Consider the following 12,040-nt stretch of genomic DNA (forward strand, 5'->3'; position numbering starts at 1 on the left):
CTTCTGTGTTCATCTTTACACTCAGAATTTTAACAGTCTTTGCTGTTTGTTTAGGTGATGGAAGATATTTATGAAAAAGAGATTCTCAAGTCCAAGTAAGTAAATGTAGAGCATATGTGAGTTAACACATTTTATATATATGTATTTTTTTATCTTGATATTTTGTCCTCTTTCCTGTCTGTTTTCAGATTTGCCATCAGAAAAATTATGCTGCTTGAGTTCAGGTGGGATATTTCACCTCTTCTTAATCCCTCATTAATGAGTAAAAAGTGGTAGCGCAGCCCGGTGAATAGATATTCATACATTATTTTCTCATCTTTCAGCCAGTATCTTGAGAACTACCTGTGGGTGAACTACACTGCAGAGGTCTCCAGCAATGCTTACCTCATGTCAATTTGTTGCATCGTCAATGAGAAATTCAGAGAGAATGTCCCAGCTTGGGAGGTAAGAAAGGCAGAACCTCGTCAATGACTGAATGTTTTGTGAGCTCAGCTTCTGAATTGTATTTATCCAAGATACTTTCAGACTGTACTTTCATCATCTCTGCTTTTACCATTCAAACTGATGGCTCTCTGTGACACCGTTGTATCTTCTGACATGTATCAGGTGTTCAAGAAGGAGCCCAGCCATTTCCCGTTCTTCTTCAAATGTGTGATGGAAGCCGTTTTGGCCGGCGATGAAGCTGGCCTCACTCTGAAGGAACAGACCGTGCTGCTGGTCTTCCTGGACCACTGTTTCAACAGTCTGGTGCGTACCGCTACACTGATATCCATATGTCACTTTTGGAATGCTATGAGTGTTACGCTGCTGCATGCAGGGTCAACGAGGATGCTTATTTTCATGTCAATGCCCAGACTACTGTAAGTAATCATCTTGTATTTTGATGACAATATTTACAAGATTTAAAGTCAAATGATTTCTCTAGTTAACAGATTTATGTCAAAAGTTCTGTATTGCATTTTGCAGCACCATGAAAGCAGAGCTGTGGTAATATGAACCACCCAATCAAGCATTATTGTGACTTTATTAAATTTCACATTCATTATATCACAAAATCAAGGTTGTTCATTAGTGTACACCTGGAAAAAGATCAGTTAGATGCTAAGTCTGAGCTAACAAATACAATTAAATATGCGAACACTTTGATTACTCAGGTCACTGTGGTATCTTTACTTGCTGTTCATATCAACACATTTTTAATGCAATGATCCCTCAAAAGTAGTTCTCAAACACTTTTGACAAAGATTTAGTATTACAGTTATTTGTACTATCCACTAGGTGGCAGTAATAGACTGCACAGTATAGCTTGGGTCAGCTCCCGCCCATCTGTATCCTCCACAGCCGCATAAACCACAGGGAAGCACTGCAGATGTCTCACTTTAAAAATCTGCTGTGATAGTCCTGCTGCACTTTGATTGTATCCTGTAAAGGCCTCTAAATATTTCAGTTGCAGACTTTTATCATGGGCTGATGTGTAATAAAAATCTGTCATAGTACAATTTGACAACTCTCTCTCTCTCTCTCTCTCAGGAGGTAGATTTGATCAGAGAGCAGGTGCAGCAGCTCATCTCTCTGCCTATGTGGATGTGCCTCCTACCAGTAAGACGTCCCCCTATTACCCTAATTGAGTTTTTCTGGAGGTTATTGGCACACACCACTGATGACGTTGTTTGATAATTTCGTAGGAAAGAATTGCGCCCTTGCTGTGTCACTAATCCTGAGGTGAAATTGGCTGTTGACCGATTTGTTTCTGTCATGCTTGCAGTCCAGACTCCAACACGAGCTGAAGAAAGTTCCAAAGCTGCAGAAGTTTTGGAATCTAATCAAGAAGAAATTTGAGAAGATGGATGCTGACGCAGCTGAGCAGTAATGTCATTTTCTTTGCTTGCGTGCTCAGATCGGTACAGACGAGGAAATGATGTTTTGCGTCCTCTGAGCGTCTAAGCTTTTTTTTTTTTAATTTGCTTTCTTTGTGTCTTCCCCAGGGCAAAAAAAGAGAGGACGTTCCTCTCAGCTCTCATTAAAAAGTTTCTTGGAGTTCTGATGTCAATTCCTCCATCAGGTAAACAAGAAATCATACACTTATTTCCCCTGGGACTTCATAGTGGTGTTGTGTACACCTGCTGCTACGTGGAATTCCCTCACCAAGATGAATGCTCATTAGATATTGGTCATATTTCAGTAAAAAAAAAAAAGCTGCATCCCTCCCTGGTGTGGATTTCTACCTTCAAGTATTGAGTAAAATTAATCATCTGAATGACTCTCCCTGTGACTTTGGCCCCAAAGCAGGTCTTTGCATGTGCTCTCTCTACTTTTCTCAGCATGATTAATGTGCCTCAGCTTTTCTGGAGCTTGCGCAGTGTCAGTGGGCACATCTCTTCAATCCAGGGCCATATTTCCAGTGTGAAACACAATATTACCTTCTCATGACTATTTCAGTCACACTCTTACCTCCTTTCTTTCTGAGTTGTGCAGCCGCTGAAGGAGCATGTGCTCCAGCTGCCACACAGCCACCGGCGCTGACTACTATGTTGTAATGCAGACCGACACAGAGGCCCCCCACCTGAATGCTAAAAACAGAACATGTGTATTTGTGTGTTTAGGTAGAATTCAAAGCTGACAGAGTAGATTACAGTCTAAAGCCCAGCAGGATCCACATCACTCTAATGCTTGCTGCATGCCTCAACTTTAAGTGCGCACACACGCATACACACCAACGTGCTTAATGAGGGCTGAGGTCCCAGCATGCTACAGTGCTGGCGACGCAGTATCACATAGTGAGGCTCACACACTCAGCATGACACCTCGGTGTTGTCTACATGCGTTTGCTGTCCTCATATCCTCGGTGATATGTACACAACCTCCTATTCACTGCTGCATCTCGTTCCCTGTCGTTTTTCTTTTGGCCTTGTATGTTCATGTCTGCTTGTCTGTCAGATTGCGTTTGTCATTGACAACACGCAGTCTCTCATCTGAAGTGAAGCGCTAACTTCCATGATTTTCCTTTTCCGTAGCTCCTGTCTCCATGGACAGAGTGCATTACTGCGAGAGATTCATTGAACTCATGATTGATTTGGAGGTAAGACACACCATTTGCCATTTTGGCTCCCTAGATTGGATTGCTTTGTTTGAAGTTTACAGTGCAAGATGATGCACTCAGTCATAACACAGACTCGCTGGACCCTCATTTCCACTGTGTGTGCGCATTAGAAGAGCGTAGGGCTGCAATGTATTTGCTTAATCATGGTGTCCTGATAGACTTCTGTTTCTGAAGGGCTCTTTTGCCTTTTGTCCTTCACATTTATGGCTAACTCAAGTCAACGGACAGTGGATAAATGTTGAGTCTCAGCTCCACCCAGTGTCTGTCATTGATGTCTGCAAAGCTGTGCAGTATTTGAAACAGTGGTCTTTGATTGGAGTATAAGAAAGGTTATATTCAGCCTGATGGTTCTTGACATGTAGTATGTATGAAGGTGTAGAGTAATGTGCAGAGTCTGCTGGATATAAGGCTTGTGACCAGAGCCACATTCCCCTTTCCCATGCTGGGAAAAGTGTGTTTGCTTTGTATTTTTTGACATGAACAGCATCCTGTTTAATATTAATTTTGAAATATCTCACCTCCAGTTCTTAATTTATCAGCTGTGTGCTGTTACCTGCACATTTTAGATAATGATTTATAGGTGAAATTCACAGTACCAGAGGGCATATCAGAGCAGTTTAAAAACACGAGCCAACAAGCTGGATGAAAATCAGATTGTACTATTCGTCAAGTTGCTGCTGAGGCTTGCTAATGAGCTGCTCAAATGTGGGAACAATCCTCTTGTGCATTTTGATCGGCAGTGTCTTTAAAGGAGATCTCCTACAGAGAGCTATAGTCTTCGTCTCTGCAGTTGTCATGCAGTGGAATATGTTTTTTCAGTCACCTCAGTTATAGAGTAAGACTTTCTCAGGGCAATGAAGCAACTCATAAAGATGAGGAACTTTTATTAATTCTCAGTATATTGGTTCATTTAAAAGACTTCATTAAAGAAAGTAGAATTTGACACCTTTTCAGGGAGGCAGCCTTGCTATAGCTGTTGTCCCCCTGTAGTGAAGACACAATGTCACATAAGATTGTTGCTCTTGCTGCCTGTGCACATCTCCTGTTACTAGCCAGCGAGCTCAATAGATTTCATCTGGCTGCCTGCTGACAGGCTGGCCTCGCTGTTCCTGGCAGCGGCTAGTGGCCGGCCAGCTGACGGTCTCTCGGGACGTCTTCTGTCCTTCGGTGCTATCCCCTTACAAAGCCTCGGTTGCTTGAAATCCATACTTCCCCTCTCTGATGACGATCTGAAAATGAATGCAGGGGAAAAAGATCCCCGTTTTCAGGCCTGTTTCATGCCGTCTGTCAGGACTGTGTTGAGATCAAAGATGGCTGTTGGATATAAAGGTATCTATGCTCAGTGATAAGGTATCACTCGCTGCACCTGCCGCCTTTGAAGAGCAGTTTTCAATGAATAAAATAGCAGATGTTTCATTTTGTTGGCGTTTTGCAGTTTCGTATCCATTTCATATTAAATCTCAACAAAACATTTTTTTCAAACTTTGTAATTTGATAGATGGAACTCTTTATATAGATGGAACTTTTTTTTGTTGTCGTCATTCTCCCACTCAGACTGTCAGATCATCAACATGTTCAGTATCTCTTTCTTATATTCCCACCAAAGCCGCTCTGTTATCTCACCTTGACAGGTTTCCTCTCCTCTTGCCTTCATTTCATGTTTGTGTGCTACAAAAAAAAGCAAATAAATAATCACTGTAGAAGTAGCTGAGCCAGTTTTTCCGCCCCGTCTTCTTTGCATCGCAGGTTTCCTTATTGTCCGGCGCTCTATCATATGTTTCAAAATAACCTCAAGACAAGAAAAGACCATGGATCAATAAGATGTATGGATAATCATGATCCAGATGCTGGGAAATGTGGCTCTTGTGTCAATTGATTATTTTGACCCCTGAGAGGTGTCCGTTCATACAATACCTAATTCATTTTTCCTGTGACAGAGAGGCGTCAGACTCAGTGTATGTAGCTATTTTTTCCTGCAAATCCACAGATTGGTCTTATGTGTCTTGAGTTGTTTTGGTCCACTCAAACAGAATTTCCCTCTACATGTTTTTTTGTAACTGAACACATTCCAGTTACACACAGGTGTCGTGGTATTTTAGCCACAACTGTAAGCATGTAGTGACATGGTGTCCTGTGTGTCCAGGCCCTGCTGCCCACCAGGCGTTGGTTCAACACTGTGTTGGATGACTCTCACTTGGTGGTCAGGTGTCACCTGTCCAGCCTCACCCAGAGAGAGAAGGAGGGACACCTCTTCTGCCAGGTACGACACACATGTAAAAATGACTGTGTGCATGCACACTGAGATCCAGATCTCCTCTGCTGCTGTTTTCATCTGTAGGAGTGACTTGTATTGTCTCATCTGTGTAGTTGCTGGACATGCTGAAGTTCTACACAGGTTTTGAGATCAATGACCAGACGGGAAACGCCCTGATAGAGAAAGAGATGACCACTCTGCACTACGACAGGATCACCTCCCTGCAGGTAAATGCTATGCATAAAGAGGGACAGGCAGACACGCAGTGACAGATCACAGCTATGTGCTTTGGCTCTGTTGTTGTTTTTAACTGAAAGTGCACAGGATGTTCTTTATTGATCTCTTTGGGTATTGTTGTGCGTCTGCAGTACATGTGTGTACTGATTTTCATAGTTGTGATAGTAAATGTAAGGATCGTCTCTTAGTAGTATATGCAATGATGAGTTCTTTGTTTTTGAACGTTGGTCTGAGTGTTTTGCTCTGTGCTTTCTGTTTTGCAGAGAGCAGCTTTTGCTCATTTCCCGGAGTTGCAAGACTTTGCTCTGTCCACCGTAGCAGCGGTCGACACTCGAGAGTCCTTGACCAAACACTTTGGGCATCTCAGGTAATTCAAAACATCCGGAATGAATCACGAACAACGCAGCTTGTCAGTGCACAGATGGAGGGTTGTGGTGGGAGGGTATGCATGGTTGGACAGGGAACTGTTGATACCAAAATCCTGTAGCACCAGAGTGTTATTTTAGCTGACAGTACTGATTCCTGATGTGTAAATGTACTGCATATCTACCTGCTGGTGGCTCACCCTGTTTGAGTACTTACTGTATTTACTTTATGTTCTTATGAAAACATACCATAATTTATCAAAGTGCTGTCGGTGGCAAACAGTCACATAGGCACAAATACAGATCTGCCATTTTTATTGAGGTTCTTCCGCTCAAACATACAAGCCCCCAATTTAAGTACAGGAACACATGCAGACTGCCTATCTTAGCTCTGTGCTGCAGCGTAGCATCAACGCCACCGTTGCTGCCTGACTTCCCTGCTAAATGGCAGCTAGTGAGCCCTTGAACAGGCAGCTGGTACCAGCCAGAGAGCGCGGCACGCCTCATTAATTTAATCGATTTGCAGTGGCTTGAGAATAAACTCTTTGAACAGCTGTGTTTGTCAGATCATATTAGCTTGCCAAAGAGCCAAAAAGCACCCTCGCTTTGATGAACTGGCCTGCGTGTATTTTTTATTTATTTTTTTTTACTTGCCCACATGCATGAAGGGGAGTGAAAAGACAATGATTTCTTGGTAATTTGTAATTACATCAGGGTTTCCAACCTTTCTTGGCATTTGATATCTTAATAACATGTAAATGTTTTACTCCGGCCTTTAAACCATCATGTTTATCTATACGACAGACTCACAATAAGTAAATGATTACTTATTTGTTTATACAGTATGCGATGTCTTTATTTGTCATAATTGCTCTGGGGCGCCGTGTTGGAACAACACAAATTTGCTCTTTGCAGTCAATATTTGTCTATCCGTCACCTCTTTTTAACTTCCGTCGGGGATTAGAAATGCTTAAACCCCACACTGAGTTTCTTTGAGTCAGGCAGAGGGTTATGAGCCGAGCTGAGCTGAATCAGGTAAAGACTTAGCTGAACCATTTCATGTATTTCTAGAAGCTCTGCTCCTTTTCCCAGAATTAGGGTTTTGAATATAGCAGGAACCGCATTGTTCCCTGCTCCACAACTGTCACCAAAGCAGCTCCTGGGTAACTCCAAATATGCCGATCAGATTTAACGAGGCACTTTTCATCCAAACGACTCACGCTAATGCCAGTTTATTCCAGCTGCACTACCCACGGGCTAAGCTCCCAGTCACCCGCCGCTCTGAATTTATCCGCTAAGTCCCCCAAACACACAAACGCAGCATTATTGCCTAGCCTGCCCACACATGTACACACCCATTCTCTTGCACACGCTCGCACACACTTCTCTCGGTTACATAAAACGTGTTGAGTGTCATTTCAGGCCAGAAAAATTGACTACAAGATCAAAGAGTATGCCTCACTTTGAAATGCTCGCAAAAAATTGAAGAGAGTCATCACTACCGGAAATGTCAGAATAATTGGTGTAATTAGGTCTGTGGATTAGCTCTTCAGCTCGGGCCTGTCATTGGAAAGGGTGTTTGGGTTTTATTGATTCCACTTCTCATTGAATTCTGGTTGAAAACATAAAAGCCGTTTGTTGAAGTTTTTTTGCTTTTGTTTTTGTTCGATGGAAAAAAAAAATACTGATGATGTTACCCCATGTTGTGGTTGTGCGTACTCAAGTGTATAACTCGCTGAATGACCAGCTAATGTCTTAAGTAATTCGCTCATCGCTTAAGTGATGAAATTATGTGTCAGCTTAATGAAGTTGTGTGTGTAAAGGCCCAAAATCTGAACCAGGGTCAGCCTTCATGCTGTAGAGTAAACTTACTGTAGACCACTTTCTGCTATGTCCCCATCCTTACCTTACCCTGCCAGTAGCTCAGCTGTCAGTCATGACCTGGTCCAGTCATCTCCATTACTCACAGTGACTTGTTGTGCTGCTGTTATTTTGTTGCTAAGGGAAGGAATGTCCACATGACCTATGCCAGGTCATCCAGTGGGCCATCAGACTGCAGAATTGGCAGAATTGCCACCCCACTGCCCAAGCGTGGCATCACAAGCAGCAGAATATATGCACATACACGGATACAGTCGCTCAGTGCCACGTGTGGCTGTCAAGAGCTGTCACAGTGCGTCCAGGCCCTGTCCTTCGTTGTGTACCAGGCCCTGCCTGTGTCACCGTGTGTCAGCCTGATTAAAACAGGTCTGTATGCAGAGAGCCACGCCTCGGCTTTCCGAGACGGAGATGAGCTTTGATTTTCATAATCCTGTCGCATCAGTGCGCCCCGGCCCCTTAACACACACATGCTGACAGAGCAGGGGTGCAGTGTCAAAGCAAACAGAGGTATTGCTTTGTGCTGCATTGCTAACAAGCATAAAGAATTTGATAAGGTGGTGTATCTTCACGCGTATGGAGGTGTCGCCGTTTGAAAAGTCTTTCTCAGACACAAGGTTATGTGTCAAAAAGAGGTTAGACCTACACATGATTTTTTAAAAAAATATATATATAAATATGATACTCCAAAGTAATGATTTAGAGTTAGAATGTGTTTTTTTTTTTTCATTGTAATATCACATTAGATGTCCCTCTTATAATCTTAATCTTCACAAAATTACCAAATCATTGTCTTTGGACAGCAGTGAGTTAACTTATTGTCATCCTGCTCTGGATAAGAGCGTCGGCTAAATCTGTCATTTGCAAATGCAAATTTTCTTGCTGACTAACTGCTTGTTTATCTCATCTTTCTCCGCAGTCCCAATGTGCTCCACCAGGTGGCCTCGTATCTGTGTCTGCTGCCAGAGCTGCCTGAAGGGCAAGACACCACCTATGAGAAGGAGTTTCTCCTTGAGCTGCTGGTGAGTGCAGTCTTAGCTTTGATGAAATTGTCCATGTGGGCATTTGAGTTTTTAAATGTCTGTGGCTGCTGTTGCGTTTAGAATTATCAAGTAAATGCCCCGTTCAGTCCAAGGAAGGTTGAATCAAGGGCAGCTGGAGTTGGCTGTAGAAACTTGAAAACATTTTGCCTCTCATCCAAGGGGCCGCCTCAGTTCAGGTATTTAACTCCTTTGGGTGTCATAATCAGATGTGGCTGGCCATTTGACCGATAGCCATTAAGGTTGTGACATGAGGCCAACTGTGAGAAGTTGTTAAATTACCTGGGAAGGGATGAAAGGACAGCATTGTTCAAGCCTCATGGATGAGAGGCAAAACATTTTCAACTTTCTACAACCAAGTCCAGCTGCTCATGATTCAGTCCTCCTTGGTTAACCATGACCCATATGACTCTCCACAGACACCCTGTTATGTGTCACACCATGCCAGTCTGAGGCTTCACGGTGGGATGTAATAGATGATAATAACCAGTTTTATCTGGTACAGTGTAATCTTGGATGGAAATTCACACACGTGACACGTGGCCTGTGAGCTGCTAAGTATGATGCGGTTGCTTTGCTATACATCAGATATTAAAACATGTGTCCCAGATAGCATTTAATGCTTCAGGCATTTGAATTAATTTGTTTAGTCGTACGAGGGAATGAAGTAATGCTTCATGTGCTTGTCAACCGGCAGCATAAAAGAGGCATAAGTGGTGTTTGTGCACCTCGACAAACAGTGCTGGTGAACGGTTATTTTCCAGAACAATAACTGGCCAGTCAGCACGAAGGCATAATAGGTTTTGTGTTTCTCATTTTAAAGTCATTAATTTAAGCTCTTGACCTTGGAATACATATTGTATCCCCTCTCCACTGCCCGTCCCTGTTGAATTTGCCTTCTAATCCAATTACTGCTTTATGTGAGCATTGTGTGGCGTGGGGTGAGGTGAAGGCAGTGCTGATGAGACAGAGACTTTTTTTTTTTTAAGTAGTCTGATTGTGCTCTCTGGTTCCCCTTCCTGTGCTCTCCCAATTTTCATTTTTAAAACCCCTCTAGGAAACCGCTGGACCCTTGTCCCACTGGTCTCCCCAATACACACTCATGCAAGTGCTGCAGACCTCTTCATCAAAGTGGGTGTTTCAAGGCTGTCCGGCGGTTATTCATAATTACCCACTCAGACCCTCCCCAGGTCCTCTCCGAGAAGCGATGGAGAAGAGCTGTTTCATAATTATCTGATTAGATTGTAGCAGGAGACAATGTCAGGGGACTCATTTGTGTGCGCCTTAGGTTGCCCCCAACAACCAACATCTCTGACTGTGTCGGTTTAATAGGGAAGGGGCCACAGGACTAGAACTCTGCCACGCACTAGCAAAACAATCATAGTTGCTGCAGAGGACATACTCATGAATATGCTCAGGGAGCAGGAACCTTTCTGTTTGAGAGGTAGCACTGCTGCTACACCCGTGCCAATGCATCTGTTTACGTCCTCTGGTGGAGCAGAAGAGCTGGTTTGTATTCTAAAGCAGATATCACTCCCCTTGACAACAAATAATTTGTTTTTCTCTAGAAGAGTGAAAATACAATAGCAAAGTGATTGTGTATGCAAAACCTCAGTGGGACAGATGGTGGGTTCAGAGATTTGTGAAACAATAAAACGGAGAGACAGACAAACACCAGACTAGAGGCAAGGAATGTTTGACAGTATAGTTCTCCTTTAAGCAAATACCTTCCTAAATGTAATGAGTGGTGGATGTAAGAGGTGAGATGATTTGTTGATGAATCAATTAGTTGATTAATAGATTAAGAGGCAACTATTTGGATAATTAATTAACAGTTTCAGTCATTTTTCAAGTAAAAATGTCAAACCTGCTTTCAGCTTCTCAAATGGGTTAATTACAAGTAAATTGAATATGTTTGGGCTTTGGACTGTTGGTTGGACAAATAAGACATTGGAGTATGTCAGCTTTGGCTCTGAGTAAGTATAATAGGCATTTTTCAGGTATCAATAAATGTAAAATAATGAAATAATCCCAAGATTAATAATTAATTGATAATGAAAGTAATCATTAGTTGCAGTCCGACCTACTGAATGCATAAGAAAATAACCAGTTACATACAGTAACTGCTCAAAAACATTCCTATGTGTTAAACATCTTTGTCTAAAGTTAAAATAATCCAGTCACAATCCCTGAAGGCATCCTGTTGCTTTTGAATTATGTATCCTATGACCTGGTTGCCAATCCCTCCAGACATAAACACATAAATAATGATATCTTGGTTTGATAATGTAAAATATGTATAAGTGTTTATCCCTCAACGCATCCTTTGGGTTTACTCATTTTCAAGCACACACATGATAAAATGCACTGGCCAGCTGATGTCTAGCACCAGGACGACACTGAGGATGATGAAAGGCTTCAGTTAAACCAGACGTTTACCGTGCCGTGATGTAACAGATTTGTCGAGTGACCTGATTTTGTGGAAATGTTTTTTTTTTCATTTCCCGCTCTGTTTTCTAGTAAGAGAGAAGATAAAGATCGTAGACAATGAGCCAAAGGGGCAGGGGGGGCATTTGTTCATTAACCCACTTTCTCTCCGTCTGTGTCTGTGTCTGTGTCCTCTCTGTGTCGTCCTCGGGTTGCCTCGCACACAGGTGTCCCGTCATGAGCGCAGAATCTCTCAGATTGAGCAACTTAACCAGATGCCCCTTTATCCAACAGAGAAGATAATCTGGGATGAGAACATCGTCCCGACAGAGTACTACTCAGGCGAAGGTGTGTGTTTGCATGTGTGAGTGTGTTTGTGTGAGTTAATGTGCACGCACGGGCACGCATGCTGCTTTCAGCGTCTCATACATACAAGTATGCAGCCTTGCCTTATCCCTTATCTTAAGGGCACTCATCTGGCACTGAACTGGCACCTCTCTCTTGGGGAATCCTCTTTAGTTGGCAAGGACACCTTCAACAACGCGTAAACCACTGATCGTTCAAGCAGCATCCCTTAAGCATATTACTCTTTGGCTGTGGCAGCAGTCTCGTGTAGAAGCTACACTTTACCCAGTTGATATTATAGAAAGTGCTACATGTAATTTTGGCCATTCAGCCTTGTTTTTTATTAGTAATCGTAGAGAAACAACATGCTATATGACCATATATTGATTCGTTT

The 12,040-nt window shown here is 42.7% G+C and overlaps 1 protein-coding gene across 1 annotated transcript in view; it reads left to right on the plus strand.

Moving 5' to 3' along the window:
• The window catches only part of aqr (aquarius intron-binding spliceosomal factor), a 46,489-nt gene that overhangs the window by 1,671 nt on the left and 32,778 nt on the right, over positions 1 to 12,040 (plus strand). Inside the window, exons 4-16 of the mRNA XM_070979259.1 lie at positions 55 to 95; positions 189 to 224; positions 324 to 444; positions 607 to 747; positions 1,531 to 1,599; positions 1,766 to 1,866; positions 1,986 to 2,062; positions 3,015 to 3,079; positions 5,244 to 5,360; positions 5,468 to 5,581; positions 5,855 to 5,958; positions 8,754 to 8,856; positions 11,529 to 11,649. Coding sequence (XP_070835360.1) covers positions 55 to 95; positions 189 to 224; positions 324 to 444; positions 607 to 747; positions 1,531 to 1,599; positions 1,766 to 1,866; positions 1,986 to 2,062; positions 3,015 to 3,079; positions 5,244 to 5,360; positions 5,468 to 5,581; positions 5,855 to 5,958; positions 8,754 to 8,856; positions 11,529 to 11,649 — 1,210 coding nt within the window. The remainder of the gene's footprint in view (positions 1 to 54; positions 96 to 188; positions 225 to 323; positions 445 to 606; positions 748 to 1,530; positions 1,600 to 1,765; positions 1,867 to 1,985; positions 2,063 to 3,014; positions 3,080 to 5,243; positions 5,361 to 5,467; positions 5,582 to 5,854; positions 5,959 to 8,753; positions 8,857 to 11,528; positions 11,650 to 12,040) is intronic.

Source organism: Chaetodon trifascialis, chromosome 14, assembly GCF_039877785.1.
Source record: "Chaetodon trifascialis isolate fChaTrf1 chromosome 14, fChaTrf1.hap1, whole genome shotgun sequence".
NCBI lineage: Eukaryota > Metazoa > Chordata > Actinopteri > Chaetodontiformes > Chaetodontidae > Chaetodon > Chaetodon trifascialis.